At 37.5% G+C, this 25161-nt stretch overlaps 1 protein-coding gene across 1 annotated transcript in view; it reads right to left on the bottom strand.

The window, feature by feature from the left end:
- Positions 1-25161, bottom strand: part of FRY (FRY microtubule binding protein) — a 252030-nt gene that overhangs the window by 129177 nt on the left and 97692 nt on the right. Inside the window, exons 9-16 of the mRNA XM_008692211.2 lie at positions 24886-24978; positions 24692-24790; positions 22923-23024; positions 10629-10732; positions 10041-10149; positions 8280-8366; positions 4085-4256; positions 2614-2746 (exon numbers count right to left, since the gene is read on the bottom strand). Of these exons, the coding sequence (XP_008690433.2) occupies positions 2614-2746; positions 4085-4256; positions 8280-8366; positions 10041-10149; positions 10629-10732; positions 22923-23024; positions 24692-24790; positions 24886-24978 (899 nt within the window). The remainder of the gene's footprint in view (positions 1-2613; positions 2747-4084; positions 4257-8279; positions 8367-10040; positions 10150-10628; positions 10733-22922; positions 23025-24691; positions 24791-24885; positions 24979-25161) is intronic.

Here is a 25161-nt window from a genome sequence, read left to right as displayed (position 1 = left end):
AAACGCAGCAAGCAGAATCCGCCCTCTCTATAACCAGACAGCAGTGCTGCTTTTCAGCATGGCTTTGTTTAACTTTGTTAGGAATGAATACAAAACTGTTGATGTGAAAAATAAAACATATATGTTGACTTCTCAAATACTCTGCTTTTGCAGAAAGTTAGAGGATGATTTTCTCTCCTTTTCCGTATTTCCATTTCCTCACGGAATGCATGAGGACTGGAGAAGGAGCCATTGCACAGTGGTTTTTAATCAGCTGAAGGAAAGAGAAGTCTTCAGGTGACATCCTCAAATAGCTGTACTGAGTTAGAGCCTAGGGATGGCTCCTAATCGTTCATTTGCAACATGGTGAGTCGTTTAAATAGTTTTCCTAGCTTGCTCACCAGATGTTTCAAACAGCTGGGATTATTTTCATATCTGTTGGAAAACAGATGACCCTGTTGACCTGAATTTGTAAGGCAAATTCCGCCAGGCTTCCAAACTGATAAAACGAGCCTAGATTAGAAACTCTAATGGGTGCATGATTTCCTTTTACTACTGTAGTCCTGGCTCTCCGAGCTTTAAAGATTTATTTATTTATTTTAGAAAGCTAGCTTGGGTGGGGGAGGGGACAGAGGGAAAGAGAAAAATCAAGGAGACTCCCTGCTGAGTGCAGTCTGAGGCAAGGCTTGAGCTCATAACCCTGAGATCATGACCTGAATGGAAATCAAGAGTCGGACACTTAACTGGGTCACCCGGGATTCCCTCTCTGGGCTTTTATAGGAAGTGAACCCCCAATAACATAATTTTTATGAACAGATACTGTTATTATTTGCTAGCATGTACCACAAAGGGGATGAAGAATGGAAATGGTACAATCATAGAATGTTAATGCTCAAGTTTATACCCTAAGCAGCATGTGGGAAAGTGACGGATTGACTATCAACTCCAATGATGGTTTCCATTAGCATGGTGGGGACCTCATCTGTCTTCTCCCAAATGCTTATGCTTCTTTAATGTTTCTTTTTGTCTTTGGGAAATGTAGCAATGAGTTACTTGCCACTCAGGGATCTGTCTTAAGATGTGGCAAGGATTCTTAGCCCTATTTGGGGGTCTTAAGATGAATAGGGAAAAGTAAAGAATCATCTTGGAAAAAGTTTAAGGTACTGGTTAAAATACAAACAAAATGTTTACAGTTCCATTTAAACCTGTACCTTTTTATGGTTTTGTATACATTGTTTTGGTCTTGACCTTATCTTATGATCTCTTGATTGTAAATATAATTTTCCTTTAAAAGCCTTTCTTTACTAATTTCAGGGGAAACAACTATAATGCATTAGTTTTAAAAGCATTTCTTATATCTTCTACATTATCAATTGAAAATTGCTTTAATATATTCAAAAAGTATGTACTAATGAGGTTAAAGGTTGATTGACAATCTGTCAATTTGTGAGGTAAGAACTGGAGCTGGAGACAATACATCCAATGGCATTCATCTTTGTCAACTTCAATTTTTGTGATTATTTAAATGTGATCATTGAAATGAATGGCAAGGTGCAGGATAATATGCATTGTATAATCCCATTTTTGTACAACAAATGCATCATATATACATATATTTGTGTTGACAAAGGGAAAGTTCTAGAAGGAATCACACTGAGTCAAGGAATAGTCGCAGATATCAAGTGGAGCTCTGACAAGGGGGTTTTCCTTTTAACTTGATATATTGCTAAATGTGCATTTAAAATATTCTGTACGTTTTACTTTGTCTTATCATGTATTGTTTTGTTTTGTCATACTTCATTTTTCACATGCTGCCATTGTAATAAAAATACACACCCACATTATGAATTCCCCTGTACCGGTAACAACCTTCTGACTAACTGTGGTATTTGGAACTGCTGAGGAACAAAGGAAACTTTCCCGATCATATTTTTGGGAAATTATGCCGCAGGTGCCGAATGTAATTTAATTCATAGTGAAACAACAAGGTCTGAACTCTCTTAAAATGTAAAGTTATAACCTAATCCTAGTTCCTGCCATCATGAATCAAAAGCAGCAAATTCAAGTTGTATGAGTTTCTTTGGCAGAGCTCTAATTACAAAGCTACATCTTCAATTTTGGCTAAGAACATTTGATTTTTACATTCAAAAGAACAATTTTTTTTTTTTTTTTTAAGATTCAGTATTGCTATGACATGGTTGCACAGAGATTATTAGGCACACTTAACTCTCACAGTTCAGGAACGGTCACTAGACACAAGTGAATTTGAAATTCATAAAGATGGAATGTCTGTAAACTGACGATAACACTACAGCACATAGGTTGTGCTAGAGCTCGGGAGCAAAATACCACTTCTGAAAAATGTGGGCCAGTGAAAGAGTCTTGGGCACCATTTTCTAACTTACTGGCCTAATGATACTTGAGACATAACCGAAATAGATCAATCTCAGGTTTGACCTTATTTTTCCAGTTAGTCAAATCCTGTCAAAGTACATTTTTACTATCCTCAGCACTTCTTAGAACTCCGAGGCTAGGAAAAGGAGAACAAATACAGAATAACTGGGAAGAACAAACGAGAAAGATCTCTGCTGGTACATTCTGGCTAATTAACAACTTAGTCCTCACTGTACTCACGTGATCATGTCTTCGGGTTCTTTGTTTAGCATCTGAACGTTCGTTAGCATCATACACCTTCCTACTTCTTTATCGAGGTGCCTTAAAATGTTGTCCACGGCTTTTCGTACTTGAGAGTAATATAATGACATGCCTGGAAAACGTGCATTACAGTTACATCTTCGACTAAATCCATCAAGGAATGAAATCCTAGTTTGTTCATTCTCTACGACATGCTTTTACTGAAGACCATCTATGGGTCAATGACTTCACTAAGCGGATCCTAATTCAATCCCTTTTCTGCTGAACTCTGAGCATAGCATCCTGAAGTTGGTGGATAGTCACCGAATAATCACGTGAATTTAGTAAATAGAAATTCTAATTCTTCAGAGGGAAATATTTTCTAGAAGAGTTAAAATAAAAAGGACATAGAAATTTTACTTGTGAATTTTTATGTTTTTGGTTAGTATAAGAAAATGCACCATCGTTACTGATTATGTAAATAAAAATTAATTCTCGTTTGGGGTTAGGATTGTAATAACTTTATTATTCTCTGAAACATATGTGTGGATTTTTTTAGAAAAATAAAAATGACTTTACATCATGAATTTTAAAATGAAGGAAAATGTATTTTAGAGAGAGTATTTTTAGTGCTCTCATTAATACAGTGGCAGTGTTCTACTACGGAAGACAAACACACGTAGCCTGTGTGTTTCATGTTACATATGTGCATTTTATACATTTATGTATAGAACACAAATGGAAAGCAAATTGCTTTGTATTTAAAATTTGTACTTTAATGAAATAATTATTAATGATTATTTCTCATGCATTAAATCTTTCTGAACTCATTTAAGCATTGCCTAATTAAAGACAAATATTTTAAAGCGAAAAGTCTCCTCAAATTTCCCTCAGGTCCTTGACATAAAAATTATTTTAACAAACGTTGTGGTAGGCTTCTAAATTCTGGTATTCAACAAGGAAGAAATCATTTCTTTGGATTAAGATAGCTAAACTAAAAAGAAAATAACCTCACGTAGGCTAAACCCACAATATAACCTGGCGTGTGTGGGATTTGGAATGTTTAAAACACAGATTAAACTAATTTTACTGAAAAAAAAAAGAAGGAAAGGAACTATAAAAATGAACGAACTAACAAATGAATATTTATATGGTTGCTTTATAAACAGGATTATCTACCAAAGGACACAGATGGCTTAGAAATTTACTGTAAAATGTAGATAATCAATATTAGGAGTTTGAAAAGACCATAGATAAAAGTCTAACATTTAAATGGCAAAATGTTTACCAGGAAGTTCCAGAAGGTTTAAAGGGCAGTAAAACAAAGCACAGCATGAATCAATCAAAACAATTAATGTTGGAATGTCTCGTCAGTTACTTCTATAAAATTTTTTTAACACTGAGGGTAAGTATCCACTGGTCACTATAAGGGCTTAACAAGGCCCAGCTCCAACACATCTTTGAGACCCACCTATCATTTTGGCTTCTTCTTCCGTTAGCGTTTTACTCAAATATGTTTTCTTCACTCTCAATGTGTTTCCCGAAGGGAGAACAGCTCCTGTCACTGGCATGGGAGGCTCACCATCTTTCTGCTGCAAGCTATCGGCTATGACTAAGAATGCCCGTAAACCAATGTTCATTCTCTGTAAGAGATAACGTGTTCATGATTAAAAGAAAACCCCGATTACTGTAGTCGAGTTAAACCATCAGTCTTTGAGAGAAGTTAGCATGGTGATTAGTACGAGAAAGTAATTTAAAAGGCACAAGACTTTAGGCTAAACCTATGAGCGCAAAATTACGTTTCTGTCACTGTTTGTTGGTGTACCACAGGAAAACAACCGGAGAGATTTTCACCCTGCTTGGAGGGTTTGTTTGAGATGGTCATACTCGTGCTGTTCGGGGAATCCTGGTGCACCTCAAAGGGAAAGGCAGCCATCCTCCGGAGCGGCTGCAGCTAAAGTAAACTGAGGTCAACAAGGGGCTCCTATGTCTCCTGGAGGGACGGAGATGCCACATGTGTTAATTCACCGAGACTGAATGAAAACAACAGGAATTCCAACTGTGAATCACAAAACACACGGTCTGCTCCGAATTGTGGGATGAGGACTCTTGATTCAAAAAGACTGGCGAGTTTGAAGATGATTTTTAAAAATCCCATGCCACTGAGCTTGTTACTGATAAAAACACATGCGCTTATAAGATGAAAGGCCATTCTGGGGGGCGCCTGGGTGGCTCAGTCGTTAAGCGTCTGCCTTCGGCTCAGGGCGTGATCCCGGAGTCCTGGGATCGAGCCCCGCATCAGGCTTCTCCACTGGAAGCCTGCTTCTTCCTCTCCCATTCCCCCTGCTTGTGTTCTCTCTCTCGCTGGCTGTCTCTCACTCTCTGTCAAATATATAAATAAAATCTTAAAAAAAAAAAAAAAAAGATGAAATGCCATTCTGGGCCAGATCATTATCTTCCTCAGGCTCAGGTAAGGCATAATATTGGCTCTGAGAGATGACTCAGTGAGATAGTTGCTACCAGTAGCAATGTCTTAAAAGGTCAGAAGGTACTAAAACATCTGCATTTTGAAACTATTTATTCAAGCCTCAAGGAATTAAGGATATTTCAGTGAGGATTTGGTGAATATTTCTCTGGCTCATTTGTATCAATGTGATGTGTACTTCATGATTTTATAGGCTTTAGTAATAGTCTCTCTCCAGTTTCTAGAATGAAAGAGCATTAACTTTAAAAAAAATTAACTGTGTATGAAAGTCCATTAGTTTCCTCATTTATTTTAGGAGTTCATGAAATATGTTCTAGGCTTGTGTATTCTTCTCAAGACACGGCAATGCTTTGTGTGAGGAAGTAGAATGTTCAGTTCGGGAAATGCAATATCAGTAGACTAACTGTGGACTGACGTAAATGGTCAAGCCTCAATTATTTGCAAGTGGTATATCCAGTTTATGAACCACCCTGGCCAGTTCTCTCAGTTTTCCTTCCCACTGGATAACACTAAGGGCAGAAGTAAGATGGGGTAGTTTGGGACACGTTTTTGACTTAACTTCATAAACAATTTCTTTACGTATTTTATATATTTCTGCATCAAACCTCTCCCTTTTGTTATCTGTCTGGTCTTAAATTATTTAGCTTTTTCATATAAATTTTAGAATCAGTTTATTGATTTCTACAGAAAATGCTATAGGGATTTTTATTGGGATTACAGTTTAATATATAATTTGGGGACAACTGACCTTTTTACGCTCTTAAATCTTTCAATCCACAAACAATATTTCTCTCCATTTATTTTGGTTTGTCTTTGATTTTCCTCAATGTTCTTAAGTTTTCAGTATACAAATCTTACACATAATTTGTTTTTATTGCTATTGTAAATTGTTCAATTTCTATTTTTCATTACCATAATATAAAAATACCTTGATTTTATATATTTATCTTTTTTTTTTTTTTAAGTAGGCTCCACACCCAACATAGGGCTTGAATTCACGACCCTGAATCAAGAGTCACAGGCTCTACTGACTGAGCCAGCTAGGTGCCCCTATATATTTATCTTGTATCCTGCAAACTTTCTAAAATAATCTGTTAGTTAAGTAGGTGTTCCGTAGATTCTTTGGTATTTTCTACATAGGCAATCATGTTGTCTGTGAATTAAGAGAGTTTTATTTCTTCATTTCCAATCCATGACTCATTTCTTCTTTTTGCCTCTGGGACTGGCTAGGATCTCCAGGTCCATGTTATTTTAGGTCAAGGCAAGAATGAAAGAAATGGATGACCTAGAAACTTCTCACAGATGAGTAAATTCTTAAGATGATGAGGGTGCATATAGGAAGCCATCTTGGTCTGAACTAAAATGAGACACTTAACTGGAAATTATCTAACTGCTGAATGGTGGTGCACTATAGACTTTATAGTAAGGGAATCCTTTACATCCCCAGACCTTGTTCCACAAGCTATTCCAAAATATTTAGGACACAAATTGAATATATTCCTTGAGAAACTGTGCCTGACAACATATTTTATCAGGTGTGTGACATCTGCTTTATAGACCATTATCCTTCTGTGTGCTATTGTGTGGGATCATAAATAAGCCTTTAAGCTTCTAATTACCAACTACTGATAAACTCTCCCATAACTCTATAAGCTCAAGAGAAATGGAAGAAGATACTCAAATATCTTTTTGCAGTTTTTAACATTAAAAACCCCAAATTTCCAAGTGCTCTGCACAAAGAGGTTAACTAATTAAGCACTGATTGAGGAGTTTGAGGGGAGAGCAAAAGGTACGTTTTATACATGGCGATAATGATGGTAGTTTTAATATGTTCTGTTTAGACTAATAACCTGGAAATTCTGAGGGCTGTTGAAGATAGTAAAGCCATGACTCCTGAGAAGTGAAAAATATTTTGAGAAACTTCCCAGCAGGACAAGGCTCTTTAGCATAAGGTCCTAGGCCTCATGCCAGCCCAAATGCCCTGGATTTGCATAGACTTGTCCCTCTCCCTTGGCCCGCTGACCCTCACTGCAGCCATTTCATAGGATGATGATATCATTAGACAGCAGACAAAAACTTCCAAACTCCCATTTTGGGGTTCCTCCAGTTGTCCATCTTAGATACATGGCAACCTTAGCACCAAGAAGAGAATACAGGCTGTGGTGGGAAGAAGCATAAGGATACCAGAACAACTTTGTGGCTAACCAGCTGCTGATTTTGAGCCTCTGTGCTTACTGACAGAAAGAAGGAGCCAGACAATATCACAATGTTGACAGCAACTGTCTAAAACAAACAAAAAAACAAACAAAAAAAACCCCAAAAAAAACCAAAACGTTTATGGTGTGCTTTTTTTTTTTTTCTTTTTTTGGCTTAAGAGTTTGCAATGTCACAATATCATAATTATTCCATAAGGTGATCTAGAAAAGTATTTTGTTCATTTTACAGGCAAAAAAGCTGAAGTTCAGAGAGAGAAATGTCATATAGCCGGTAAAAGTGGTAGAGCCTGTGTCAAGTGCAAATCCAATCCTGCTGTCTTCTGGTTCAGTGTTCTTTCTACAACATCATAGGGAAAGGACTGCAAAGAGGCAGCTTGCCAGGCACAGTTCTGTTGGCCCACAGTGTTTTTAAAGTTGAAACTTGAATGTGCTTCTCATTGGCACAGATCACGCCAACTGTGTGTCATACCCATTATTTCCATGATCTGTCTGGCCCTTGAGTTGTGATGCTGCCACAGAAACATATATTCATACACGATTCAATTTCACTAGATTTTAGTATTTTATTATTATGTGTATTCATTCTTCCCGGTTTCATCACTTCCTAATACTCAACTTGTTGATCTGCATCTAAATAGTTATATCAATGATTATTTAAATAAATACTGACTAAATAAAACAACCTGACTTATAGTGGCAGATTATCTTTTTTGGGCAAGGTTTCCTCTATTATACAAGAACAGAATATGCCAGCACATCAACCCACCATCATTCTAAGTCTATGCATCCAACATCTGACTTCTGAAATCCCATCGTCTATACTATTTAGTTACATAACATGGACAGAAACAAACAGAAGAGTTTTTAGAGAAATGTCCTTTGCCCTAACCCCCAAAGTTGCAAAGCAAAGGTATGGCTCCGTCAATACACGCTCTGTTAGAAGTACATAAAAGGATCCTTCATACCTCTGGATTGAGACTGAAAGCTTTTGCTGGTTTTCCCACACAAAGAAAATCAAAAATAATTTCTTTCATTGCAAAATCTAAACGTTCCTGCAGTGAAAAAGAGAAAACAAAACAAAGATGTTAAAATATAAATTTAATGTGAAATGTCTATTTTCATTATAGGCACCAAACAGGTGGCTGCTAAAAGAAGCAAGATACTGCTCAATTTTATGCATCAAGAGAATCCCTGAAGGAAAACCATGCCACTGGAACCTTGGGTGAAGCTGCCTCTGTTTTTATGTGGTGTGCAAAGATGCTTTCATTATATAATATGTGGAATTAGCCCGTAAAGCATAGAATGGCTAATGACAAAACAAAAACAAATCCCCCAAAATGAAAATCCCAAACACCTGGAGGGTCTGGGCTTATGCACAGTCTCAACACTTCCTGCTTGTGTTGCAAATGGTGACACCTTCTTGAGACGCAGTTTAAAATGTATTTTTAAAAATAACACTGCAAAATGACCATTTTGTCCTATTCTCTAACACTTCAAATCTTTTGGCTCATATTATAATGGACAATTCTGCAAGTGAAATGAATAACCAACAAATAAGATATTCGATGATACTTCAGTAGGAAAGCATAAGCCAGACTCTAATAATTTCAGGCAGTGGCCACTATGATAGGACATGTTCATTTTATACAATATATTCCAGAATAATCAAAGTACATTCTCAGCCACATGATAACTATATGCAGAAAAATCACATTAATTCATCTGCCTGCAAAGGAAGTAATGTCTTTTCCCTCAGTGCACATATTACAGAGACATCTCATTATACCAAACACACAGAGATATCAAATATTAAGTACTCTAGAAGTCACAACTGAACCTTCCATCTTTATGTCAGTATCAATTGTACCTAAGAGTATTTTCATGCCTATAATTGCCCCTTATCCACACGGCATCCTAAAGTACACTGGGCAAGCATTTCACCCACATTTTACAGATAAAGAAATAGAAGAAAGACGCTCTCTGACTTGTTAGGGGTGTAGAGCTGGCTTGTGGCAGAGGTTGAACTGGAATAATTATCTTTTCCCCTTGTTCTGTAGATCTCAAGGAAGTCAAAGTTGGGTGTAAAAATTTACCCAAAAAGTGTTTTAAAAAGTAAAAATCTTGGGTCTATATAGTAAACTAAATATTAAAAACGATGTTTATTATTATCGGACCCAGTTTTTAAGGAAATTAGTACCTGTAAAGTTCTTAGAAAAGTTCTTAGCAAAGAATAAGTGCTTAATAAATGCTAATATTCCTATTTTATTCTTCTTTCTCACAGGGTGAAAGAGCATTTTTATTTACTCTTCATATTTCACAAAATCCCCTTTTGATTCCCTCCAAACATCAGACTCTGCTTCTTCCTGACTTGCAGAATCCAGAGCAAAGAATCAGGACAAAACAGGGACTAGGAGTCAAGAGACCCTTTTACTAATATGATCTGTGACTTTAGATGAGTCACTTAAACTCTGTCTCTCGGTTCCTTCATTTGTCAAATGCTGAAAACACTTGACGTACCCATGTCACTATTTGTTTTGAAGCAAAAAAAAAAAAGAAAGAAAAAGAAAAGAAAAAGCTATGTGTGAAAACACTTACAAAACCATTCTGAAAAGTCTTTACACATAAGATACTACTTTAGACTCTTCATCTGGTAGTACTTCCTAGGAAAGAGACTAGCTACTTGAAGGCAATTCGATCACTCCCACCGCCAGAAGCTTCTCCATTACCTGGGCAATGAACTGGATGATTTTCACAAAGATGTTCAGAGGCATATCCCTTGGCACCACACCACGGGACCCTTTGGGGAAAAGTGTTGTGATGATGGTTATAAGACGGCTGAAAGATAGGGAGAAAAAAAGAGAAGACAAGCAAGATTGGCTGAGCTCCAGTTCTGTAGGGGAAAATGGCAGATGGCTCATCTTATCTAAGTATCAGAGAGAATTCGGAAAAAGAAAACAAACCACTTCATCCCTTTTCCATTAGCATAATTACTCTATGAAAAGTTTTTCTGGAAAACTAAGGGCAGCTGGAAAATTATAGCCATTTGCTTTGCTAACATGGTGAATGCAGCCTCGGACATGGAAACTCCTGGTCCCAGTAGAGGCTGAAATTTCTGTAATGGCTGCTGAGCCAATGACTAAAGAAAGCTTGAAAATGTCCTTTCTACTTCGATCTTTAAGAAACTGTCAATTTTGAATAGTTTCTAGTTTGGTTAGTATAGGTAGCAATAAAACAAAACACCCTCTCCATTGGCTGAGAAACGGTTACCGTTAACTCAGTGAGGTAGTTACCATTAACCCAAACCAGCTCCTTACCTCTGAGTAGCTGTGTTGCTTTCACATTTAATTCGAATCATGTAAACCCAAAGTAATCTGTACAGAGATTCCAGTGCAACTCGAGCCATCTTGGGGTCTTTATTCTACAACCGAAACCAAGGTGTAAGATAGCATTAGATTTAAGATTTAATTAAGCTTAAGTGGAAAAGAAAAGATTAGATGGTAATGTATGGAGAATATTCTTTTCTGAATTCCTAGAAATGCAGGGCCCCTACAAGGCACCTGTATCACCTGGGACTTATGGGGTATTTGACTTCAGGTGCCCATTGGGTAAATAATCTATGAGGAGGGATCTAAATAGCCATGAGGGCAGAACAGAGTAGTTTAGGGGGAAATCATGTCATTCTCTCCTTTGTCAAGGTGAATACTTGAAATTGCCTTCTTCCTCTAGCCCTAGGGAACCTGTATTCTCTAGCATTAAGAGAGAATCAATGTCTTCTTTCTCTTGTTGATTATGCCCTTTTTGCTTTGATTCCCCAAGCTCCCCAGCTCCTCATCTAAGTACTCACCAAAGTTTATTGACATGAATGTGTACTAAGTAAGCAGCGTGTCAGAGAGCATGGGATATACAGATAAAAGATAGTCCTCTTCCTTAAGTTGTTCACAACCTTTAGGGGTTGGGGAATGGAAAATAAGCAATCAACTCTTAAGGCAGCAGGAAAAACTGGTAGAGAGAGGAGCTAGAGAATGGAAAGAAGGGCAAGCTATGGAAAGCTCAAGGAGGGTTGGGAAAAATTTCCAGGGACAGATGAAAACTCAGATGAACTTTAATCCATTCATTTACTCATATGTTCATTCAACCAAACATCTGATGGCTACAGTGGGCCAGGTACTATGGTTGGCACAGTGTGAAACTTTGAACAGTGTAGAGAGACAATGGGAAGGGAGAACACATGGAAGCTAAGAGGGCTGGAGAAGATGGGTCACGTCTCAGAACCTGGGAACAGTTCATATGCCAGTGAATGGGTCCGGGTGAAAGAGTAGTGGCTGATGAAGCCTGTGAGGAAGGCAGGGGTCGCATATGGGACCCCACATGCCAGGATCAATAAGGGGACCAGGGTTCTTACGATGGTGACAGGATGCCATTAAGATCAAGGAGACCATGGAAGAAGTCCCTGCCTACAGTGTGGGGAAAGGAGCAGAGGCAGGGAGACCAGCTATGGTAGAGCTGCTGGCTTCCAGGCAATAACAAGCCAGAGAGGAAGGAACTGATTCTTTCCCCACTGTCCATCTTACTCTAATTAATATTCCTCTTGATTTAAAAATCATGGGTTGGGTGGTTTCCCTCATGCCTGTGGGATCCAGGTAACATTTCTTGGCAAGGCATAACTGACCAAGTCACTATGTAGCTCTGACCTACCTTTTCTGCCTCCCTTTCCTCTGTTCTCCCACAAGCTCCCTAAACTCTAGCTAGGCCGTGTTCATTCCATTTCCATGTCAGGAGTGGGTTCCCTCACCCCCTGCATCCTTCTCTCTCTCTCTCTTTTTTTTTAAGATTTTATTTATTTATTTATTTATTTATTTATTTGACAGAGAGAGAGCGCACATCAAGGAAGGGGAGTGGGAGAGGGAGAAGCAGACTATCTGCTGAGCAGGGAGTCCAGTGTGGGGCTCGATCACAAGACCCTGGGATCATGACCTGAGCCAAAGGCAGACGCTTAACTGACTGAGCCACCCAGGTGTCCCTGCATCCTTGTTTTCTATCAGGTGAAACTTCACAGTCAACTTGAATGTCCCTCCTTTGCGCAGGCTCCTTGGCTCCTCCCCATGTCCTCGACCCCATAAAAGCTAAGCTTCTGTCCTGAGTGTCTTCTGACCCTCATACAACCTCTAGCACACAGCCTTGTTTAGATGTCCAAAAGGAAGGGGCATTGTTTACCTTGACATCTATTAGAATTCCCACCATTCTTGCGGGGGGAAGGGGTCAATAAATGTTTGCTTAACAGTCTTTAAATGTCACTCTTAACTTTCTTATAGTTTTTTTGCTTTTATGTGACTTTTCTTCCCTTATTCATTTATCTTGTCATGATTGCTTTAGCTGTTTTATTCTTAGTGTAGATAATTTGGATACTGATTTTTATAGAATTCATAAGTATTTAGATATTACCCCAGATAAAGCTTATTTTTAGACTATTTATGTAAATAAATTCTATGGAAAAGACAATTGAGAATGGTTTTTTAGATTTAGGAGAAAGAGAATACATTTTTGGTGTGAGCATTATAAAATTCTAGATTTCTATATGCTTTCAGGTCTGTTTTTAGAATTTGTCTTATTAGTCTGTCTATTCCCAGGCTAATATCCCATTATTTTAAATTTTGAGGCTTTAAAATGTGTTTTATTACTATATTGTACACCTGAAACTAATATTATACTATATGTTAAATAACTGGAATTTAAATAAGAACTTAAAAAAACAAAACAGAACAATGTGTTTCATTATCTGGTATGAACTATCTTCCATCATCCACTAATCTTTTCTTCTTTTTAAAGGGTTTTCCCAGATATTTTTCCATGCTTATTCTTTGAAATAAACTTTATAACTACTTTTCTAGTTGTAGGGAAAAAAAAGACCCCAACTTTCTAAAGCATACGTTGATATATAAAGGGTTATGATTTGCCTGTTTGATTTGCATGCTTGGTTACATAAAGGAAATTTGCATAAACTACTAAATTGATAAAGTTGCATTTAAAATATTCCATCATTAAAAAATTGGGGGGAATTCTAATTATCCTTCCCCCAGTCACTGCAAATTAACAAATATCTATGATACACTTACATGGTGGTTAAAAGCAGACTCTAGGCACATACTGCCTGGGTTTGAATCCATCCTTGCTCTGCAATTTATCAGTGATGTGGCCAGCCTCAGGGAAGCTCCTTAATTTCTCTGGGCCTCAATATCCCTTCTGCAGATGATAATCTTATCTACCTCATAGGAATGTTGAGAACTAAATGAGTTAACGCATAAAGGATATTTAGCACTTTTCTTGTCCATATTAGCTATTATTATGTACCAAGCACTAGGATCTAGCAGCAAACATGCTCTGATTTTGGGGAGCTTCCCTTCCAGTAGAGAGGTTTCTTTCTTTGTTAATTTCTCTTTATGAGTATATGTATTTTATATTTGCATAGTGCGTTATTAAAAAATTCTCTCTTGTGCCTTATCTCATACTGTGAATCATGACAGGGCAGGGCAAACATCAGCTAAGTTTTATTAAGGAGATTAACAGAGACCTCTAGTTTAAACAATTCATTGCTGTCTTCTGTTTAACTTCAATTTATTTTATATTCTTTTTTTCTGTCTCTCCACCCACAATTACTTTTTTTTGGTACATCCCATTGTGACTGATATTCTTTTACTCTTAAGAACCTGCTTGAGATTATCTATTTTTGCTTCCACAGAGACTGAAGAGCCAAGTGGCTGACTTAAGTTTTCACTTTGCTTTACCTATGGATCCTGTTCTAGTATTTGATTTTTAGTATTTCAAGGTGATTTCATTGATTACTACAATTGCCTCTGCAAATAGTTTTCTTGTCTCTCTTCCATTCTTGGCACCGTCAAATGATATTCTTACCTGCAAACATGACTGTTTACTTCCACATGTTTAAAGTCCTTAAGTGGCTTCTAATCACCTCCTGGACAATGACCAAATTCCATGATGTGGTACATGAGGGGCCTCTGGCGATCTGGCTCCCCCATTACTACCTCCTGCCTCCACGTTGGGCTTGGTGCACCCCACGCCATTATATCCCTTCTGCAATTTCCTAAATGCCTCACATGCTTTCCTACTTCTGGTCTATTTGGAAAATTTCTCCGCCCCGGCAAGATTCAGTTAGGTGTCATCTCCTCTACTAAATCCCCTGCTATTACAACCACTATTTCTCCACCCCAGAGAGATTGCCAAGTGCCTCTGCTCTCTGCTTCCAGAATGCTATTCTCTCCCTTTACTTGTATATTTCTTAGCAGATTGTGAACTCCAGAATTCTCGTTTGTTCATTTTTGTGTCCTCCATGACCGCCAAACAGCAGGCTATCAGTAAATATCAACTTAAAAAAAGCAGACTGTGAGTAGTAGCTGAAAAACTTGATGCATGAGCAAGACATCTTTATATAGAACATCTACAAGGAGGCAGTTCAAGAATGTCACACAGAATGATCCTGAACTCACCTCCTTCTAAGGACACAACAAATCAATAGTTACATAGGGAATACTTCCCTCTGGAAAGAACCTGAGTACTAGCTGAACAGCTACTTTACAACAAAGGATATACGGGCCACATGAAGACAGGTAGGAGAGGCAGATACACAGTCTTGACAAAAACCGCACCCCCAGAGTGGTGACCCACCGTGAGGAGGGGGTCTCACAAATATGGAACTCCTCCCCGAGGAGCATGGAGTTTGTGCCCCACGTTAGCCACTCCATCCCTTAGGACCTACACCAGAGAAATGAGTCCCCCAAATGTGTGACTTTGAAAACCAACAGGGCTTACATCCAGGAGAGCCATAAGGCTGTAGGGANAGAGAGAGATTCTGCTCTTAAAAGGCTCCTATGAAGATTCACTCTCCCTGGGACCCAGTATAAAAGATGCAGTTTGAGAAGAGCCTAGACCATATGTGAAGAAGATAAAGTTGCTAATATTAAGGCACCTGCTAGAGGAGCAAAAGCCTGTTAAGAATCTGCACAGGGATGGAGGCACTGGTGGGTGACATTTTTACATTTGCTCTCAACCTTGCTGGTGCCGGCACTGGGAAGTACTATTTTTGTACTCTCACTCTAACCAACCAGTGCCCACTCCCACCTCCCATGCCACTGCCTTGGCCTTGCACTCCTTGTGCTGTTCCCATAACTGTCCCTACCCTCCTTGACCTACCAAAGCCAAAAGGCATGCAGAACCCAGACAGGGGATGTCCTTGAATGCCAGGCTCTGGTGGCAAGGGGGATTGCATTTCTGAGCTCTATAAGATCTTATAAAACCAGAACGACAGTTCCAGAGACAACTAAGAGCTAGGGCAATGTTAAACAATAAGGTTCATTGCCTATATAGGGCTACCACTTTAATACTGGGAGAGATGCCTGCTTTGCCTAACACATAAAAACAAACAGAGAGAGTCAAGCAAAATGAGGAAACAGAAGAATATGTTTCAAACAAAAGAACAAGATAAAACCCCAGGAAAAGAAATGAAGTAGAGGTAAATAATTTACCTGATAAGGAGTTGAAGTAATGGTCATAAAGAAGCTCACTGTACTCAGGAAAAGAATGGAAGCACAGAAAGATTTCAACAAAGAGACAGAAAATTTAAGAAAGTACCAAACAGAAGTCACAAGCTGAAAAATACAATCACTTAACTGAAAAATACACTAGAAAGGTTCAACAGCAGATTAGATGAAGCAGAAGAAAGAATTAGTGATCTGGGAGACAGAGCAATAGAACTCACCAAACAGAAAAGCAAAAAGAAAAAAAAACCAAAACCAAAACCAAGCAAAAAAACATTGCTTAAGAGACCTATGAACAACATCAAGCAGAATAACTTTCTGATTACAGGGCTTCCAGAAGGAAGAGAGAGAGAAAGGGTCAGAAAACTTAAAGAAATAATGGCTAAAAACCTCCCTAACCTGGGGAATTAAACAGACATCCAAATCCAGGAAACCCAGAAGGTTCCAAACAAGATGAACCCAAAAAGACTCAGGCACATTGTAATTAAAATGTCAGAGTTAAAGACAGAGAGAGAGAGGATCTTAAAAGCTGTGAGAGAAAAATAATGTGTTATGAACAAGGGACATCAGGTCAATGAACAATGAACATAAGGTCATCAACAGATTTCTTAACAGAAACTTTGCAGGCCAAGAGAGAGTGGCATGATACATTTAAAGTCCTGAAAGAAAAAAAAAAAAACAAAACACGAAAAACTTCCAACCAAGAACACTCTACCCAGCAAGATTATCATTTAGAATTTAAAAAGGAATACAGATTTCTCTGGACAAGCAAAAGCTAAAGGAGTTCGTCACCACTAAACTGGCTTTAAAAGAAATGTTAAAACAAAGGGCACTAATTAGTAATAAGAAAACACATGAAAGTAAAAATCTCACCTGTAAAGGTAACTATATAGTAAAGGAAGTGGACTAATTACTTATAAAGTTAGTATGAATGTTCAAAGACATAGTAAAAATAACTATATATTAATTAGTTAAGGGATACAAAAACCAAAGAGATGTACAATGTGACATCAAAAACATACAAATGCAGAGTTCTAGAATGTGTTCAAACTTAACTTGCTATCAACTTAAAATAGACGGTTAAATATATAGGCTGAGCCTCATGGTAATCACAACGCAAAAGCCTATAATAGATACATAAAAGATAATGAGAAAGGAACCTAAGCATAACACCACAGAAAGTCATCAAATCACAAGAAAGCAAGAGAAGAAGAGGGGAACAGAGAGAAACTACAAAACAGAAAAAAAATTAACAAAATGAAAATAAGTACATACCTATAACAACTACTTTAAATGTAGTTTAAAAAGACACAGAGCTGCTGAATGGGTAAAAAGACAAGACTCACCTATATGCTGCCTATAAGAGAGTTACTTTAGATATAGGGACACATGCAGACTGAAAGGGAAAGGATGGAAAAAGATGTTCCGTGCCAATGGAAACCAAAAGAGAGCTGGGGAAGCTATACTTATATCAAACAAAACAGACTTGAAAACAAAGACTAATAAAAGAAAGAGAAGGGTGTTACATAATGACAAAGTGGTCAAGTCAACAAGAAAATACAACATTTGTAAATATTTATGCACCCAACATAGAAGCATCTAAATATATAAAGCAAATATCAACAAACCTAAAGGGAGAAATTGACAACAACACAACAACAGTAGGGGACTTTATGCCCCACTTACATCAATGGATAGATCATCCAGACAATCAATATGGAAATATTGGTTTTAAATCACATATTAGACTTTAAATGGCACAGACTAGATGGACTTAATATATACATACAGAATATTCTCTCTGAAGGCAGTAGAGTACACAATTCTACTCAAGAGCACATGGAACATTTGCCAGGAGAGATCATATATTAGGCCACAAAAGAAGTCTCAATAAATTTAAGAAGATTGAAGTCATATCAAGCATCTTTCCCAACCATAGTAGTTAGAAACTAGAAATGAAGTACAAAAAGAAAGTTGGAAAAATCACAACTGTGGGGGAGATTAAACAACATGCTACTGAATAACCAATGGGTCAATGAAGAAATCAAAGGAGAAATCTAAAAAATACTTTGAGATAAACAAAAATGGAAATACAATAAACCCAAATCTATGGGATACAGCAAAAGCAGTTCTAAGATTATAACGATATAGGTCTATCTCAAGTAACAAGAAAAGTATCAAATAAACAATCTAACTTTAAGTTAAGTAGTTACTCTAAAGTAACTAGAAAAAGAACAGTTCAAGCCCAGAGTTACCAGAAGGAAGGAAATAATAAAGATCAGAGTGGAAATAATGAAACAAAGACTAAAAAAGACAATAGAGAAGATCAATGAAACTAACAGCTGCTTCTTTGAAAAGATAAACAAAATTGACAAGCTTTTGACTAGACTAAGAAAAAGAGAGGGCTCAAATAAATAGAATCAGAAAATAAAGAAGAGAAATTACAACTGATACAAAAGAAATACAAAGGATCATAAAGGACTATTATGAACAATTATATGCCAACCAATTAGAAAACCTAGAAGAAATAAATTAATTCCTAGAAACATACTGTCTTCCAAAACTGAATCATAAATAGACAACTCTGAATAGAGCAATTACTAGTAAGAAAGTTGAATCACTAATCAAAAAACTCCCCAAAAACAGAAGTCCAGGACCAGATGGCTTCACCAGTGAATTCTACCAAACCTTCAAAGATTTAATACCAATCCTTCTCAAGGTCTTTCAAAAAACTGAAGAGAAGGGAATACTCTCAAACTCATTTATGAGGCCAGCATTACCCTGATACCAAAACCAGATAAGGGCACACACAAAAAAGAGAAAATTACAGGCCAATGTACCTGATGAACATAGATGCAAAAATCCTCAACAAAATATTAGCAAACTGAATTCAAGAACACATTAAAAGGATTATGCACCATGATCAAGTGGGATTTATTCCAGGGATGGAAAGATGGTTCGACATTTGCAAATCAATCAACATGATAAACCACATTAACAAAATGAGGGACAAAATCATATGATTTCTCAATAGATATAGAAAAGCATTTGACAAATTCAATATCCATTTACAATAAAAACAACAAATTGGGTACAGAGGGAATGAACCTCAAAATAATAAGAGGCCATATATCACAAGCCCACCGAACATCATACTTAACGGCAAAAAACTGAAAGCTTTTTCCCTAAGATCAGAAACAAGACAAGGATGCCCACTCTCACCACTTTTATTCAGCACAGATCTCCAACCACTGAGAGCTATTGTTGTTATTAACCATACAGTAAACACGTTTTTGTTTTTTTTTTAAAGATTTTTTTTTATTTATTTGACAGAGATAGAGACAGCCAGCGAGAGAGGGAACACAAGCAGGGGGAGTGGGAGAGGAAGAAGCAGGCTCATAGCAGAAGAGCCTGATGTGGGGCTCGATCCCAGATCGCCGGGATCACGCCCTGAGCCGAAGGCAGACGCTTAACCGCTGTGCCACCCAGGCGCCCCAGTAAACACGTTTTTTAACTTTTAAGGTTTCTTTTATGGTTTTGTTTCGTTTTTATAATCTGGACCTCCAGGATATTATAGTCACTATTACAAAATTTAAAAATTAAAAAATTGCTCCAATTATATCCATTTTGAAGGATGAGAAACTAGCACAGTTATTATGAATACTTAATACTACGTCCAAAGAACTATTAATAAACGGAGAGTCACAACAAAAAAATAAGTACTATTAAATCAAGTTTCAAAACATATTTCCTTTTTCCAGAATTATGTGTATTATGGCAGATGTGAAAGGGATGTATCCATTTTAATTGCTCAATATGTTCAGATTCTGACATTAAATATATAAAAGAAAAAAGTATTGGTTCCTACTAAGACAGAGTTCTTGAAAGATGTCAGTGTTGTGTTAAGAAGGTGCCATAAATTCCCCATCACTTCACAAGGGTATATTGCTAATGTACGGTTGACCTACTTAACTAAGTGTAAATAAAGACTTCAAGTTTGTGTTACCAAAGCAGCCTGCTTCCGACAGACCGACTCTGAAGATAAACCAGGGCACTGACATTAAATGAACATTGATCTGAGAGCTTGTTTACTTTGGAAGCAGCAGATTTTTCACGCTCAGACACACTTGTATTCTGCTATATGTCACGCTGCCACCTTGATGACTCCCCTCTGCAGAACACATCAAAGATGGCTACTGAGTTCAACATGTAGGGTTCAAACATTAGGTTCATTATACTTAAGCATGTGTAGGAAAGTGGGACACACGGAGGGTAAGGGTGCTGGAAGCAAAAAGGGGAAAGGTAAACAGGGAGAAGAGTTGGTCTGCTGGTCATCATGAAATGATATGGTTGGCTCTAAGTCTCATAAAATACTGACACTATTCAAGACAAAGTATACTTCCGAAGCCATGTTAGTTTTTCCTCACGGAGTATTTGTAAGTTGGTTTGGAAGGTTTTCTGTATATTTATGACATTTTAAAATGGTCTCATTTTTTTAAAAGATTTATTCACTTATTACTTTAGAGAGAGAGAGGACACGGAGGGGAGGGGCAGAGGGAGAGGGAAGGAGAGACTCCCAAGCAGACCCCCTGCTGAGTACGGAGCCTGAGGTGGGGCCCCTTCCCACGACCCAAGTGGAAATCAAGAGTTGGAAGCTTAACGCTGGCACCCCTAAAATGGTCTCATTTAATCCCTACTGGGTTTAGTTCTTAATATATGTGATACCATTTTATTCCAATTTTAACTCATCAAGGATCTTTTTATATCTTTCAGCCTTGCGGTGGTGAATTCCGACAATTTATTACCCATAAAGTAAAATATCATTGCCTTAACTTGGCCTAATAACTACCTCTTTCATAGTTCATGAGGTCTTGAACCTTTACAAGTGGCACTAGTATCTCTCTACTCTCAACTTTTATATCCCTCACTGTTTCTATCATGCATTTTGAAACTTTGTTATATATCTGCCAATGAAATGCTAACTCCTTAAGGACAGAGACTCTAGTCTATATCTAGTTTAAATATAGTTGACTTCCCCTGTTTCCCACTTCTAGCACCTTCCCTAGCACCTCACCCACTGGGCACTTCACACCCACTGGGTGAATGAACAGAATTCTGGAATTTGGTTCAGTCTCTATACTATTGCCTCTATATACTCTTTCTGATCTCATCATGGCCATTCTCTTAGAAATCCTAATGCTTGAAATGTCTGCATAGGGGTACACCATCAGCTTGTAGTTCCACTTCTCTCTAGGGCATTTATAACCCTATTATTAAGTCTTTTTGCTGGGTTTTGACTAAAGCACCAATATTTTAACTTTGAAGCAATTACATTGCAAAGTGAGATTATGCCACTATATATTTCAAAAGCACCTACTTGAAACAAAAAATTTTGGTTTTTTGGCCACAAAAATAAACTGTCACGCAAAATATTATTTTAATTCTAATTAAAATTCATGGCAAACATACTTAGCATAACATATATAGAAAAATGCACTGTAAACATTCTTAATTATTTCTCTTTTTTATTTTGAGCAAAAAGACCATTTTCTACCTATGTGCAATGTAAATGAACAAAAAATATTTTTAACTGGAACTAATAACTGAAATAACTTAAAAGTGGATGAAACAACAACAAAATGACATTGGGCTGTGTGTTAGAGACGTATTACAGATGTATAAATCCCTAAGTAAAATATCGGAGAATGCCTATTATATAATAATTGATAACCCTGAAAAGCTTTTTGTTTTTCGGAATACTTAAAAGCTTAATTCTGTATCCACTGCTATTATATTTCACTGCCAATTTGAAGAAAAGAAATGATTCAAATCTTGGATTTCACAATCCGTGCTTAAAACAGCTCTAATGCAGATTGTGGTGTAATTATGGTAAATGCCAAAATAATATAATTAATCTTAACCACTTCACTAAATTAAAGTGTCTTATAACAAAAAAAACAAGGCAACATGTATAAGCACATACGGCATTGTATAATTAAATATATTTCAAAAATTCTAAAGCAGCAAATATCAAACACGTAGAAGAACTTCAAGACACAACTGGAAACAACTAGAAAATGTACAGTTTGCACTTATATTAGGGTTGGTTTCATTTAGTTGTCTTTTATCAATAGGTCACTAAAACTTAAAATATGCTTACCACTTACAAGTTATAAAGCCAATTTTAAAGCTAATCATTATAGTAGTTTTAACTGTGGGTTCCTCAGTTTTAGGAACGATGACTTCATTCCTCTCGTCATCCAGCACCTGTGCTGCCTAGCTGCCTACCCACCACAGTACTTGTTCAGTGAATGCCCAGGGCTGATGGGCTGCCATGTGGCTTGAATAGAATACTTTCAAATAATCACAAATCACAATGACAGGAAATAAGTATTCTCTGTGACTGGGGTTAATCCTCCCACAGAAAGGAACTTTTCCCCCCAAATATTTTCCTAGACTGGAGGGGGAAGAGGAAGGATGCGAGAAGTACAGGTGAGCATCTGAAATCAATTCACATGGCCCTGTCAGTGAAGTGTGGCTTCCCTTTTTTAAAATCACTTAGACAAAATGCAATAATTAATGCATATACAGGGGTATTTAATTCTATCCTGAAAGTGATCCTTATTAGAAAAGATTAAATTCCCCAAATTTGGAGTGATTTCTCTTATCCCTGGTCATCTTCTAAAACTGACTATTATTTGGGGCACCTGGGTGGCTCAGTCAGTTAGGCGTCCGACTCCTGGTTTCGGCTCAGGTCACAATCTCAGGGTCGTGAGATCAAGCCCCTGTTGGAAGTCTACTTGTGATTCTCTTTCCCTCCTCCCTTTGCCCCTCCCCTGGCTTGCACTCTAAAATAAAAAAATAAATAAATAAATAAAATCTTATATAAGACTGACTACATTTAATAAGGAGAACTCTTATTAATATTTTTTTTCATTATCCCAATAGTATAAGATAACTCCCCCACAAACATTAGGAATCACTCTCAGAAGCACATATACCTGTCTCAGACACATAATCTAGTTTATAAAAGACATTTTTGAATTGAGAAATACTAACTTTAAGGTTGGATAAGCAGTTGTTGAGGAAAATGTGCCACCTGTTCAGGAACAGCTGCTTCTGACTGACACAGAGAAGGCAAGTCACCAGGGGGTACAAGGCCTGAGGAGAAAGAAGGTGAGGTCACGAGATGATTTCAACAAACCAGGTAACACATATTCTCTGGAATGGCTACCTATCCATCTCCCTCTGTGGGCCAGAATAAACAGGACGCTTTAGAACACAAGGCTCAGGGGGGGCCCTGAAGAGGTAGGCATTTCGCAAATGCCTTTTGAGGATGATGGGGGTGGAATTATCTAGAATTATGAAGTGTATAATAAGTTTCATGTATAGTAAGTGGAAATCCGATTCACTGATTTAGTCTTCATTTATGAATTTTAAAAACAAACTCATTATCTTAGCTCACTCTCAATGCTCAGAGAGAAAGCGGGAAGGCACACTAATTTCAAAAATGTTTTTGGGTTTTTTGCTCATAAACATCTACTAGCTTGTCCTTGTCTAAGAGGTAGGTGTATATATTTTCTTTTGCATGCAATCTTCCTGTAATTAAGGAAGATTCCTAAAAGAAATGTTATTGCACTGGTAAACTCCACCAAGACAAATTTAACCACAGGAGGAATTTGCTTACGAGTGAATAAACAGAGGTGCTACTGTGCTTTTCCTGCCTAACTGGGCTGGTTTCCCACAGCAACTGGAGAAGATAGAAAAGCTAATGAGCAGCCGACCAAAAAATACATATGCAGAACCCATCACCATTCTGCTGAACCAGACATACACTGCGGTGGCACCCAAAGAATTAAGGCTAGTGAAGATTTAAACAAAAATATAACTGGTTCATCCGTTACATTGAATTAGCAAAAAAACAATGGCCACAATGAGATTCTGTGCTTCACAAACCATTAACTTCATTTTTTTATTCACTTGGTTTTAAATTGACTTTGAACTATGCTACCATTGAGTATAACTCTAATTCCAGCCAGTAATCTAAAAAAAAAAAAAAAAAAAAAGCAGTGATTACTCACAATGACTATTAAAGTAGACAATGAGAATGTCTGTCACCACTGCCGGCAAAGCAACTCTGAACATCGGCTCAAATAATGGTGGCAATGCTCCTACTTTGAAGACTGGCATAAATCATGCCAGTAGACCAGCTACCTAAGGAACGTGCTTCCTCCATACGACCGCAATTATAGCTCATATGCCATGTGTCGAGTCATAAGCCAGAGCCTTTTTTTTTTTTTAACACCACTGAGAGCGAAAGGTTGTGGTAATTCAAAAGACTTTTCGGTGCTGCTGCTCTTCTGCACAAAAGCTTTCACGACTATTGTCTTCTCAGCCTTCAGAGAATCTTTGCTATGGGCAACTGTCTCTCTCTAAGTCCCTTTGCTGCCTGCTTCCATTTTGATTGTGAGTATCAAGCCAGGAACGAACCAGTGAAGACTTCAGGGGGTTGAAAACGATAAACTGTCATTATAAACTGACTTTTAGACTGGAAAAAATACTCAAAACAAAAATCAAGTTAAGCCAGTCATGAAAATAAATACCGAGAATCTTAGGACAAGAAGGGCCATATGAGGTGACACAGTCTAATCCCCTTATATTATTGTGATCCACTTATGGTCAACGTTAAGTGCAAGCTTCAAATTTTGAAACACTTCCTCTTTTGGGGGGAGCTATAGGTAATGCTCCCATTATGGCTCTCAAATAGATTTCAGCCTAAGGATTTTAGCCTCTGCAGTGTCGCGTTTTGGACTTGCTCAGTTACTAACCAACGAATGCTTCTTTCGAGAAGAAAGTTCCAGCGTGGTGTCATAGAGGCTTTCAACAAAGTTTCTAAGGCAGGGAACATTTACTTCATTTTTAACAGCCTAAAAGAGAGATGCATGTTAATAGTATATTAATGAAATTAGTGATTCTCTAATCCAATTTGAAGAAGTTCTTAAAAATAAAAACGTTAACTCACAGCAGCAACTGGGACAAGAATTTCAACAAAAAGCCCAGCCAAGGCATGCTTGATATCTTTGTCTTTGACCTCGAGGAAGTAATGTGCACATTCCTAGGAAGTAGAAAAAAGCATAAAGGAGGGAGAACAGATTGAAATGTGCACATAAAATGTACTTAAACAAATTTAAGGAAACAGCTCTTAATTCAATCATACACACGGACATAGCATATTCCTTAACCCACTGAAGAAAATCACTGGATTCTAGCATTTATACTTAAGTTCAAAATGGCCTCA

This window comes from Ursus maritimus, unplaced genomic scaffold (assembly GCF_017311325.1).
Source record: "Ursus maritimus isolate PB19 unplaced genomic scaffold, ASM1731132v1 scaffold_10, whole genome shotgun sequence".
In the NCBI taxonomy this organism is placed as follows: Eukaryota; Metazoa; Chordata; class Mammalia; order Carnivora; family Ursidae; genus Ursus; species Ursus maritimus.
This window is presented reverse-complemented; position numbering and strand designations above follow the sequence as displayed.